Here is a 12,455-nt window from a genome sequence, read left to right on the forward strand (position 1 = left end):
AAAAAAAGTTAAAAGATTAACTCGTTACTTGTAATTTAAATTAATGGATAAAATGGTCGTTTACAACTTTATGTGGTTTGTGATATCAATGTGTTTTAAGACATATTAAGTTAAATGGTTAAATCATTACTTCTTGGTGGATCTTTTAGGGCCGATGAGCCATATTAAATTTGTTGCATGGAATTGATAGCAACACATATGACAGAAAAACTTAAAATTTAATTGAATTTTTGTCTCCTGTATTTTTACTAAATTTATGTAATTGATCTTCTTATTTTAAAAGTCGACAGTTTTTATTACACTTTAGATTTTTGAACTATAAAAATGAGAATTTTACATATTTTAAATGATATGCCATACAATTTTATGATATAGAACCATGTAGATCCATTAATTATTCATATGTCATTAATTAAATTACAAAATTAAAAAATCTTCGAAGTTGAAAGTTAAAACTTTATAGGATTTTATTGCGATTTCATAGGTGTTAATTATTCTATATTATCGTATCATATGTCACGTTATTTAAAGCATACTACATTGTTTTTTTTTAGTTAAAAAATTAAAATAAATAACCAAAAGTGTCATATTTTTGTATAGGAGGACCGATTTTGTAAATTGATAAAACAAGAATAGTTCCGTGGACTGGTGTAACAATCATTTACTTTGTGTTAGATTGTTATGAGTTGGTGAGCCCTTGTAATTTTAATTAATACTCTTTCCTTCTTATAGGAGTGTTATTTTAACCCCCAAAAAATCTCAAAATGAATGTTATTTTAGTTTTTAATGCAATTTTAATTGTTTTTTTTTCTTATATTATCCTTAAATTATTATTATATAAACAACTTTCAAAATATTATTGTATTTTGCATTTATGATAGTGGAAAACACAATAATTAAGATGAATATTTTGGTAAATTGATTTTGTTCTTTCTTCTAATTTTTATATTTTTTAACATGTCTCCAAAAACCTTAAAGAGTATTCATTGTAATACAAATGGAGTATCATTTTATCTATTTATAAAAAATTGATAAAAGACTCAAATATAATTCTGGCTATATTTTTTTATTAGAGAAATGTTAATAGTTGAGGACTATGAACCAGTGTTGGGAACAAAAAAAAATTAAATGTCAGGATTCTTAAGAGATATTAATACCATATCTCCAACCAAAATCTTAAAGTATCAAATATATATAGATTATATCTCATATATATTCAACATTTTTCTTTCTTCATAGTCGTCGATGTAGAATTAGTCAATCATACTTAAATTCCAAGAATAACCTATGACTTAAGAGTATATTTTAAAATATCAAGTGTAAAAGAATCATTTTGAAACTTGTGCATATTCTAAAATGGCCTAAGAGCATATTCTAAAATGGCCTAAGAGCAAATTCTTAAAAGTTCTAAAATTGTTTTATTTTTTTTTCCGATGAATTTATTATCGAAATACTTAACAAATGATTAAGTCACTCATTAGTAAATCCATTGGTCAAATATTTATAATATTTAATTTTTTTCATATCTATTTATAAAATTACTTATGATTAATTATGTCCAAATAATACATCAGATCATAGTTGTCATTCATCACACTACATATAATTCTTTTTGCTGAAAGACATTTTAGTAATTTAATTAATAAAACGAAAAAGGAGGAGACACTACAAGAAATATGACCGTTGAACAGACAGATATTCAAAAATTTGAACTGTTTAGATTTTGGTCATTTTTGTAATTTAATCATTCAAGAAACAATCAAATGAAGCTAGTTCCCACAAAGGAAAATAATCTATAACATTAACTTCACTTCTTTCTTCTTCAAACACAAATCCTTCTCTGAATCTAAAGTAACAAAATCAACATGGAAATCAGTGAAATCACGACCCAATTGAACAACCCAAAAGAAGAAGAAGAAAGAGAAAACGTTGTGGTTGTTCAACAGAAAGAAGAAGAAGCTCATCCTTATGCTTTTCATGTCTCAGGTCCGAGAAATTTGGTTAATCTTAATTGGAGAGACCTTATTAGTTCTAGCTGGTGAGTACCCTTTACATTTTTCGCATTTTTCTAACTGAATTTGATGTAAATTTAGCTTTTTGGCTTGTGGGTTTTTGTAACATTGGGTGAAAATTTTGATTTTTGAAGCTTTTTTTTTTTTTAAGTGAAGGAACAGAGTGTGTGAATTATCTTTGGTTTGACCATTTTTGAACGAATTTAGGTTGGATCCATTTTCTTAGATTTGAAGTGGAAAATATCAGAAAATGGGTTTTGAGCATAAAGTTGCAAACTCTAATAGATGGGTTTGTTGAGAATTATTTATCAGAATCTTTGTGATTTACATTTGGATAATCTATTCCTATTCCCTATTTATTTGTTACCTTAATTGTTTTGTATTTGGATTCGGGAATTTTAGGGATCCTGATTTCTATCATTTCATTTATTATTTAACAAATAACTTCGCAATTCCCTGTTTAAAGTTCTTAGTTTCATTTCTATAGATTGTTTATTGTTTTGATTTTACTGTTATTGATATCTGTTCACGAAATTTGTGGATTTGATTCAGAAAAACAAACTAGTATAATTGGTTCTAATTTGATTGGTTTTTTTCTCGTTTCCTTTTTGTCTTATCAATTTTTATATAAATAATTTATGTCACTCTGAGATGAAAACAATGTTATAAAAACCAGTTTGAACTAACTGATTAGATCAGGAACCATTCAGATTCACTGTGTTTATCCGAAATGTGTGAACTTGTGAAAACCAGTTTGATTTTCGGTGTTAAATTAAAACTATGAAACTTGTAGAACCAGGTTTCAATTATTTAAGTTTGGATTAATTTATACAATTGTAACTTATTGGTTCGACCAGTGACAGTTTTATTATCGGCATGAGTTTTAGTATTTATAACATCGTCTGAGATGATCATGTTACCAGTAATTCTAGCAAGAGTTATGTATTCTTCACTTTCCATCTTGAACCTGATAAAAAGTAGAAGTGATTGAATGTATGTGTCAGTGGCATGTTTGATGTCGGACACTGACATGTGTCAGACACCAAAGACGCTTTCAATTTGAAGTATCAGTGCAATATAGCTAGCATTTCATAGAATTACTGGTCACTCGTGTTGAACATGCAGGAAGGATGCAAACTATAAGAGAACTGTCATTGCTTGTTTTATACAAGCAGTTTACTTGCTTGAACTCGACAGACAAGAGAAACGGCCACCCGAAAATGCTCTAGCTCCAAATTGGTGGATTCCCTTCAAGTACAAGCTAACAAAAACACTAATAGATGAAAGAGACGGTTCCATTTTTGGTGCAATACTTGAATGGGACCGATCCGCAGCAATGTCGGATTTAATATTAATCAGACCAAGTGGTGCCCCAAAAGCTGTTTTAGCACTAAGAGGAACATTGCTCAAAAGCCTAACAATGCGAAGAGACATCGAAGACGACCTTCGTTTCCTTGCTTGGGAAAGCTTAAAGGGTTCTGTAAGGTTCAAAGTAGCATTAGAAGAACTAAAATCAGTTTCTGATGCATATGGAAGTAGCAATGTTTGTGTAGCAGGACATTCATTAGGAGCTGGTTTTGCTCTTCAAGTTGGAAAATCATTAGCAAAAGAAGGTATCTATGTTGAAACACATTTATTCAATCCACCTTCTGTTTCACTAGCTATGAGTCTTAGAAACATTGGTGAAAAAGCTGAGTTAGCTTGGAAGAGACTTAAAAAGTCTATGATTCCTTCAAGTAATGAAGAAACTAATGATGGAAACAAAAGTATTGGAACAAAGAGTTGGATGCCTTGGTTAACAAGTTTGAAGAATCATAATTTTGGTGTTGGAAAATGGGTTCCTAATCTTTATGTGAACAATAGTGACTATATATGTTGTTCTTATAATGATAGTAATAGATCAGGAGAGAAAGATGATGGTGATAAGGAGAATGTTGGTCCAAATAATGGACATGTTGCTGCAAAGCTTTTTGTTGTTTCAAAGGAAAAGCAGAAGTTTCATGAAGCTCATGGATTGGAACAATGGTGGTCAAATGATTCACAGCTTCAACAGACTATACATACCAGTAAACTCATAAGCAGGCAGCTTAAATCTTTATATACAAATGGTTGTGGTACTTCTTCTCAAGTTATGCAGGGAAAGCCAAGATAAATAAGGATTTGGTCTCATTGTTTCCAAAATGATTCATTGATATATTATTAAAACACTCTAATTCTCTAAAAAGATTTGTTCTTAAAGGAGAGTCAGTTTTAACCTTTTTGTTTGTGTTGATATCTTTATAATTTTTTTGTTTTTATATGTTTATATTTTTGAACAAGTTGGAGCATTTCATAGTAATATACAAGTTATTCTTGTTATTGTAGCTTTATTGTTTGGTATGTGAAAGAAAGATAAAGAGAAAGTGAGAAAAAGAGAAGAAAAGTGAAAAATGAAATGATTGTATTTATGAAATGACACAAATATCCTTAGATAAGATATATTTGTCATTTGTTATATTACAAAGGATAACTTTGTACTTTCTTTAAATTTGGTCACCTTTTCTTCTTACATGAAAGCTAATTTAAGTGGACCCCACAATAAATATCATTTTCTTTCCTTTAAAAGTTGCATAAATTATCTTGGTTTTTGTGTTTTCCTTTCTTCCCTCAACTTTTCCCTTCCCTTCCCTCGTTAATTTACATATTTTTACAAGGGGATAAATATTATATTTTTGACTATTTATTAAACCAATTTTGTATAAGATTAATGAGATATGTAAATCAACTACCACAATTTAGCTAAATACTAGTCAACTTTGTATTTAATCCGCTGTAAAAAAAAATATAATAGTATTTAAATCATATTAAATATTATTAAGTTGAATATTATTTAATATATTTAAATTTAAAATATTGTAACAGTGTGAATAGTAATATTTATCATCTTTAAAAAAAATTAAAAATACAATAAGATATATATTTTAGTCTAAAGTGAACCATGAACTTGGAGTACATAGTATTATCATTAGATTATTTTAACAAACAGTTTAATAATTAATATCTTATAGAAAAATACTAATACTGTGAGTTATGTCTTTTAGATTTTAGTTTCTAGTTTATTTTGACTGATATCAAATTTAAAATTAGATTAATTTATGTAATTAAGTGATCTCAATAATCCCTTAAACTTTCGTTGTTTAAGAACTTTTTTTATTTTTTTATTTTAAATATACATATAATTGAAAAATATTTTGAGGAACATGCATCATAAAAAAATGTCAAAAATTGCATTTAAAAACCAGTTTTTTGAACCATGATTTGAATCAAAGACACATTAAAAACTCTTTATCAACTTTTGGACTGATTAGAATTGTGAGGAAACTTAATTATGAGTGTTTTATTCTTAAGTGTTCATAATTGGATAAATCTTGAGGGTTTCCTGATTACAATTGAAGAAGGAAAAAAATTATTTTCTTTTCTCCTATAAAGGAAATTATAGAATTGAGTCTCTAATATTCAAATTTAAAGAAAAACTAGCACAATTGAATTTCAAAGTTGTCAAGTTCTACGTGCTTTTTGATTGATCATCACTTTTCCATGACCTATTTAAAACTCTTTAGACTTGACAAATATTTGCCTAACTCATATTCAACTGTTCCTAATTCGCCTAACATTTATCATACTACTTTAACAACGGTGAAACCACGTTCAATTGTTGAACTTTCTCGACTAATTAGCATCTTAAATTATACTATGATTGAGTGATTGTATTAAGGAAGTCAATTTATAACGTTAAGTCTTATTATAAAATAATATAAGAGCATCTCCAACAGTGAATTTCATTTGGTTCATTAAATAGAATCTACTGTGCCACATGATTTTGAAGTAACCCATTCATTTTTTACTTTAATTCTTAAGAACTATATTAGGTTCCACAACTTTAATTTATACGTTAATATTTAATTTATATTTAATTTTATTATAACTTAAATTATTAATTTAGATATTTTAATTAATATTGTTATATATTATTTAATTTAAATTTAAAATAAAATTAAATTTAATTATAACAATAATAAAAATTAAATATTAAACACATAAAATAAATTACTAGAAATAATAAAAATAAATAATAAATTTAAATTTCGTAACAGTCATAAATTAATAAAAAATAACAACGGTCATAAATTTATTATTAGTAAATTGTGAAAGCACCCGTTACTCGTTTTTATTATTTGGCAAAAATATTTGGCAACCGAGATGTTCTTAACATGATGATCTGCTGCTCTATCTAGTTTGTTGGCATCGCGGAGGCAGAGATTCTTAAATTAAAATACGAAGTTGAATCACTTTGTAAGCACGCTATCAATTATTCCATTATTTGTCTGCTTTCTGTGTCTCTCTTTTTTTACTCTCAAGTCTAAATTAAATCAACAATTTTTTTACTAGTCATTTTTTTTATAATGGAATCCAAAGTAGTACTCATTAAAGAAAGCAAAATTGTAACAAAAATAAATATAAAGTACCAAAGATATGTATTTTATACAAAAGAATATATATCCACATATGATCTTATAATTCTAAACATTATACAAAATATAAAAAAGAAAATTAGTAAATATACATGAACAAAATCATCAATGATCTTCCATGAAGGAGCCAAATGTTCAAACCAATCCTGACAACTCATAGTCATATATGCTGACATCTGGCATTTCAATCTGTTCACAAAAATTGTAAATGGAATTTTGTTCAACATCAAAAAGTAGTGACTCAATATTCTGAAATTCCAAAAATTGATCATGATTAAGAGGTTGGTAATTAGCCAAAGAATCATGAAAAAATAATGATGACTCATCTAAACATAGCTCATTGCAAACTTGGTTGAATTCCTCATTCAACAATGCATCAAAAGATAATTCACATGTGTGAGATGAGTTACTTCTTGTTTCCTCATTTGAAATTGAAGAATTAAAACTATTACTTTCAATCTCAGGGTCCCTTTGAAACTCTGTTCCAATAATGTTGCAATTCTCAACATTTTTTTGTTCCAATGTTTTGGAAAAATTCCCATTTCCAGTTAATTCTTGAACTAACTTCTTGAAACTTGAATTGTCAGTGATGTAGACTTTAGGCTTCAAAACTTTAATCAAGTTGTTGAAATTTTGTTTCTCATGAATAATATCCTTAGATATTTTATATGATGCTTGATTTAATTTCTTTCCCATAATTGATGATGATTTCTATGTGTATACAACTGGCACTTTGTAATATGCTCCCACCTCTCGGAGGATACAAGGAGGTAATGTATAAATATAACTTGAATTAGAACAAGATATGTACTAGAGAATTTAGATATTCAATTAAGAAGTAGCAAGGTATTAAACACTAGATGCTGAAAATGATATTTATTCAACTTTTTTAATAAAATTATAATATAATTTATATAATAAACCCACCGTGTAAAATACTTTTACATATGCATCTAATCAAATAATTCCATGCATTTAAATTTTTGTAGAAATATTTTAAGAATTAATTTAAAAATGTGATACTATAATGTGATTTGATTATACATATATAAAAAAAATTTATATAATCGCTGCATAGAAATTAATCTTATAAAATTAATTGCTTGTTTTATTAGGAATCAATGTCCACTAATCCACTATTCTGATTATCTTAATATTTTTTAAATGTTAATTATCTTTGTTTTTGTCCTTTTAGAAGCATGACTCATCAAATGAAAATGTGCTGAAGTTTGTATTTACATGGAGATGTGGATGTTTGTCAATTCAATATAAGATAGTTATTAGGTATAAAAATAACTTGTTGTAACAGGAAATATATATGCCAATTTAGTAGAAGGACATTGAGGGCACGCAGCTTGATATTCAAGTAACATTTTCTATGATTTATTAATTAATCCTTGCTTAACTTATACCATTATGCACCCGTGCATTAGTGACATAATCCGACACTCATAAAACACAAAGTAGATATATAACATTCCTGGAAGAAAAAAATAGAATTATAGATCAAAATTATAAAAAAAAAAACGAATAAATCTCATAATTAAATTTAGTGATAAAATTAGAGATAAATTTATATTTTTTATCTCTAAATTTTTGTTATTTATTAAATTTTCTCTAAATTAAACCAAATGATTAATTAAATTAAATTAAATGATTGAGTCTAATTGATTAATAAACTTCAATTAAAATGAAATTAATTAGAGGTGTTCAAGTTCAAATGATGAAAACAATCATTAAATGAATTTTATTTATCTTCGGATAAAATCACAAATTATCACGACTTCTTTCTCATGAAAATATCATACAATTAAGATTAATAAAAAAAAAACAATTTTGTCTAATAAAAGAGGTTAATAAAAAAATCAATATAAAAAAAAAAGATTATAATTATAAAATCAATAAACTTTATTGATCCGGACCAAAATCTCTCCTTGGTGTCTCTTTGCCTCACATCAATGAATTCGAACCTTTGTCCCAAATGTTGGTAACTAGTGTTTATTGTTTTTGGGTAGAAACATTCATACCAGCATAGGCGCAACTTAAAAATTTTGTCGAGGAGGCCAATGTAAAAATAAAATATTTTTAATTAATTTTATATATTTGATTTTGTTGCAGTGGTAATTCTGATGTTTAAATGTATTAAAAATATCTGATTCGAATTGAAGTATTAACAATTTTGTACTGTCGTAGTCTCCCCTTATCATAACTAAGATCCGCCCCTACATACAAGAAGTCTAACAAACATTCTAAAGAGTTTTTTTAGTTTGTTTATTTATTTATTTTTGTTTATTCTGAAAACAGAGTGCACCCCCATCTATTGTTTATTTATATGGAACACATTATACTTTTTTATTATCATTCAATAAAATGATATAGAGTATAAATTCATTTTTGGTTCTTGCCTGTGTGATATTAATATTATTATCATAATTATTAAATGTATTCAAATTAATTATACCCAAAAAAACTAATATTGAAGGTTTATGTTGTTAATCCATTTTGTCATTTGAAGTGTAAGGTTAATTTTGTTTCTTCATTTTGCTTCTTTAGAGGACATTTGAAATGTTGTCTATATATAGTTATTCGTATAACACACGGCAAATATAAAAAATGTTAGGTTAGATTGAATATAATATTTCGAGTTTAAATATGAGATTTTGTAGTTGTGTGTAAAACTATTTATCATTCATTTATAAAAAAAAATTATAAATCATTTTGCAAAATAAGAACTATAAATTTTAATACCTCTAATAATACACTGCGATTGCTTGTATGCATATCAGTTAGAAAATTTAACATCATCTTTTTTTATTACTACACTAAATGCTCGAGCACACATTGTCATCATCACGCTACATATTAAAATCTATCATTTTGGCATTGGCTGTCGATGGTGCAACTGAACAGTACTCCTGACTAACACGAAGTTCAGACTAACATCAACCAACATTTTACTACACATTCAATATATACTATTAAGTATATTCTCTATTAAACTCATATTGGAAAACACAATGGTTGGTCCAAGGACCAAGCTATTGTCCAATAAGTCTTCATTAATTCTTGTTTTTTAGCATCTGTTAATAGTTTTTGTTTTAAGTTTAACTCATTCTATTTGGTTTTAAAGTTATTTGAATAAAGAAAAAGAATTTGAACCATTTTGGATAATTTTTATATGTTTTGGTACTAACTATTTATAATCAGACAAATTTTCGAAGTATTTTTTTTTTTTTGATGTTATAGGTCAATCACATTGAGAAATGGACACTCAAGAAGTTATAAAAGGTTAGTGCTGACACAAAGTGATCTTATAATGCAAAATTACCTCTTGTTGGAAGTTGGAGCGCAATAGGGAGGAGAAGGGACATGTTGCACTATACTGCACATCGTGGCACAACTCTGTTGAAATTATAATTCAAAATAGTAGTTAAAAGTGTTAGAAGTTAGTTAGAGTTGTTAGGGATTGTTAGTAGTTAGTTACAACATCTTCTTCATCATTCGTTTGATATATAATACAAACTAGTGCAATTGTCATAAAACACAAACAATAAAGAGATTTTGATTCCTTTAATTCCTTTTCTTCCTACCTTTAATTCTTCCAATCTAGAATTTTTTACAAACAAAATAACAAGTGTTCTAAAAATTGGCATTGAGAGTTGGGTTCATAATCAAAGGGAAACACGAATGTGAGTGCGAAAAAGTGAAGTAATGATGAATGGATCAAGAAGCTTTCCATTCAATTTGCCAATTCTTGATGGAAAAAACTGAGAAAGTTGGTGTGCATCAATGAAGTCATTATTTGGAGTTCAAGAGGTGTATGAAGTGGTGCAAGATGGGTATGATCAGCTAGGTCAAAATCCAACAGATGTGCAACGAGCAACATTCAAGGAAAAAAGATTTCAAGGCTTCATTGTACATTTAGCAAAATGTTGATACCAACAACTTTGAGAAAATTTAGAAGGTCTCCACAACAAAGGAAACTTAGGATATCTTGGTGAAGTGTTATACTAGTGGCGATAAGATCAAGAAGGTGAAGCTTCAAGCCTTGAGGAGACAATATGAGCTGCTTTGGTGAAGTGTTACTTTAACCGTGTATAAACCATCACAAATCAGATGAAGATCAATGGTAAAGTGATAACTGATTTGATGATTATTGAAAAGATTCTAAGAACTCTAATACAAAGATTTGATCAATAGTGGTGGCCATAGAGGAATTAAAGGATCTTGAGACATTGGAGGTGGAGGAATAACAAGGCTCATTCGAAGCTCTTGAATTGGGGGTGAAAGAAAGAAGTGTAGCAAAAATATTTGAGCAAGCCCTTCAAGCTCTGATCAGTAAAAGAGCTAGTCAAGATGAAGGAAAATACAAAAAGGGAAAAAGAAAATCAAAGTGGCACAAGAAACAAGATTTTGATTAAGGTGTTGGAAATTCAGAGAATCAAAACACCGGTGACAATTACAACAAGAAATCTAATGGCAACAAAAGAGGTATGAAGAAATTCAATAAGAAAGGAATACAATGCTATAACTGTCAGAATTGAGATTATTTTGCTGATGAATGTAAATCAAAGAAAGTAAAGAGAAAATAAGACAAAGCTCAGATGGCTCAAGCAAATGATTCATACTCAAATGAAGTGTATTGATGGCTACTACTAATTCAAATGATAAGTGTTCTGAATTATGGCATCTTGATGGCTGCTCCAACCATATGACATGTCACAAAGAATGGTTTACAAGTATTGATGCGAAGGTGAAAAGGGGATCAAATGTGTTGATAACAACACAATGATTGCTGATGGTGTTGGTGTTGGCAAAATATTGATTCAAAGAAGATATGGTAAGCAATCATTCGTATGTGATGTTCTTTATGTACCAAACATGAATAATAATTTGTTGAGTCTTGGACAATTGTTGGATAATGGATACTCAATGAAGATAGAGCATTGCCAAATGAAGATGTTTGACAGTTCAAGGAGACTAGTGTTGAAGACACCACTCTCAAAGAATAAAACTTTCAAGATTGAAATTCAAATTAATGAAAATCAATGTTCGGTTACTAATGTCAAGAGTGATAATTGGCTTTGGCACCAAAGATTTGAACATCTGAAATTTAGAAGTCTCCAAATGTTGAAGGGCAAGAACATGATGCAAGGACTTTTTGAAATTCAAATACCAAAACAGTTGTGTGAAGAATGTTGTCAGGCCAAGCAGTATAGGAACTCATTCAAGTGTGAAGTTCCAACTAAATCACCAAAGAAATTAGAGGTAATCTTTTTTTATGTTTGTGGTCCATTGGAGGAGGTTTCACTAGGAGTGAATAACTGCTTTGTACCATTCATTGATGAATTTACAAGGAAAATATGGATCTACCTAATTAAAAGGAAGAATGAAGTGTTTAAAAAATTTAAACTAATGTAGAAAAACAAAGTAGTTGGGTTATCAAGTTGATTAGAATAGATGGAGTTGGGTTATCAACTCTATGACTAGCATAATTGATGACCAAGATGAGATTGAGAAATGAAGGGCCATTAAGAATGTTGATTGATAATAAGTTAGCAATAGATTTAGCCAAACATCCTATTGCACACGAGATAAGCAAGCACATTGAAACACATTTTCATTTTGTAAGAGATCTAGTGAATAAAGACAAGTTGAGGCTGAAACTTTGCAGATCAGATAAGTAGAAGGCTGACATTCTTACAAAGTCATTGAAGAAATTAAATTTCAAGAAATGATTAGCAAGCTTAGATTAATGCCTTTAATCACTATGAATTAGGGAAAATATTGAAATTGTAATTTGTAAGAACCTTAATTTTTAAATTCTAATTTATGCAATTTTGAGATGTTTTGTGTTAAATTGCTTAGGCATTTAGCTCAATTTTATTTTATTTTGTGAATTTAGTAAAAAAAATATATTTTGTTAGAGTTC

At 28.1% G+C, this 12,455-nt stretch overlaps 1 protein-coding gene across 1 annotated transcript; it reads left to right on the forward strand.

Moving 5' to 3' along the window:
* The first annotated feature begins 1,721 nt into the window (after nt 1-1,721).
* On the forward strand, nt 1,722-4,375 carry LOC101499273 (GDSL esterase/lipase At4g10955-like). Its single transcript, XM_004499923.4, has 2 exons — nt 1,722-2,038; nt 3,138-4,375. The coding sequence occupies exons 1-2, from the start codon at nt 1,866-1,868 to the stop codon at nt 4,162-4,164; spliced, it is 1,200 nt and encodes a 399-aa protein (XP_004499980.1). The 5' UTR covers nt 1,722-1,865; the 3' UTR covers nt 4,165-4,375.
* The last annotated feature ends 8,080 nt before the right edge of the window (nt 4,376-12,455 follow it).

The sequence above is a fragment of the Cicer arietinum genome, chromosome 5, assembly GCF_000331145.2.
Source record: "Cicer arietinum cultivar CDC Frontier isolate Library 1 chromosome 5, Cicar.CDCFrontier_v2.0, whole genome shotgun sequence".
Classification (NCBI taxonomy): domain Eukaryota; kingdom Viridiplantae; phylum Streptophyta; class Magnoliopsida; order Fabales; family Fabaceae; genus Cicer; species Cicer arietinum.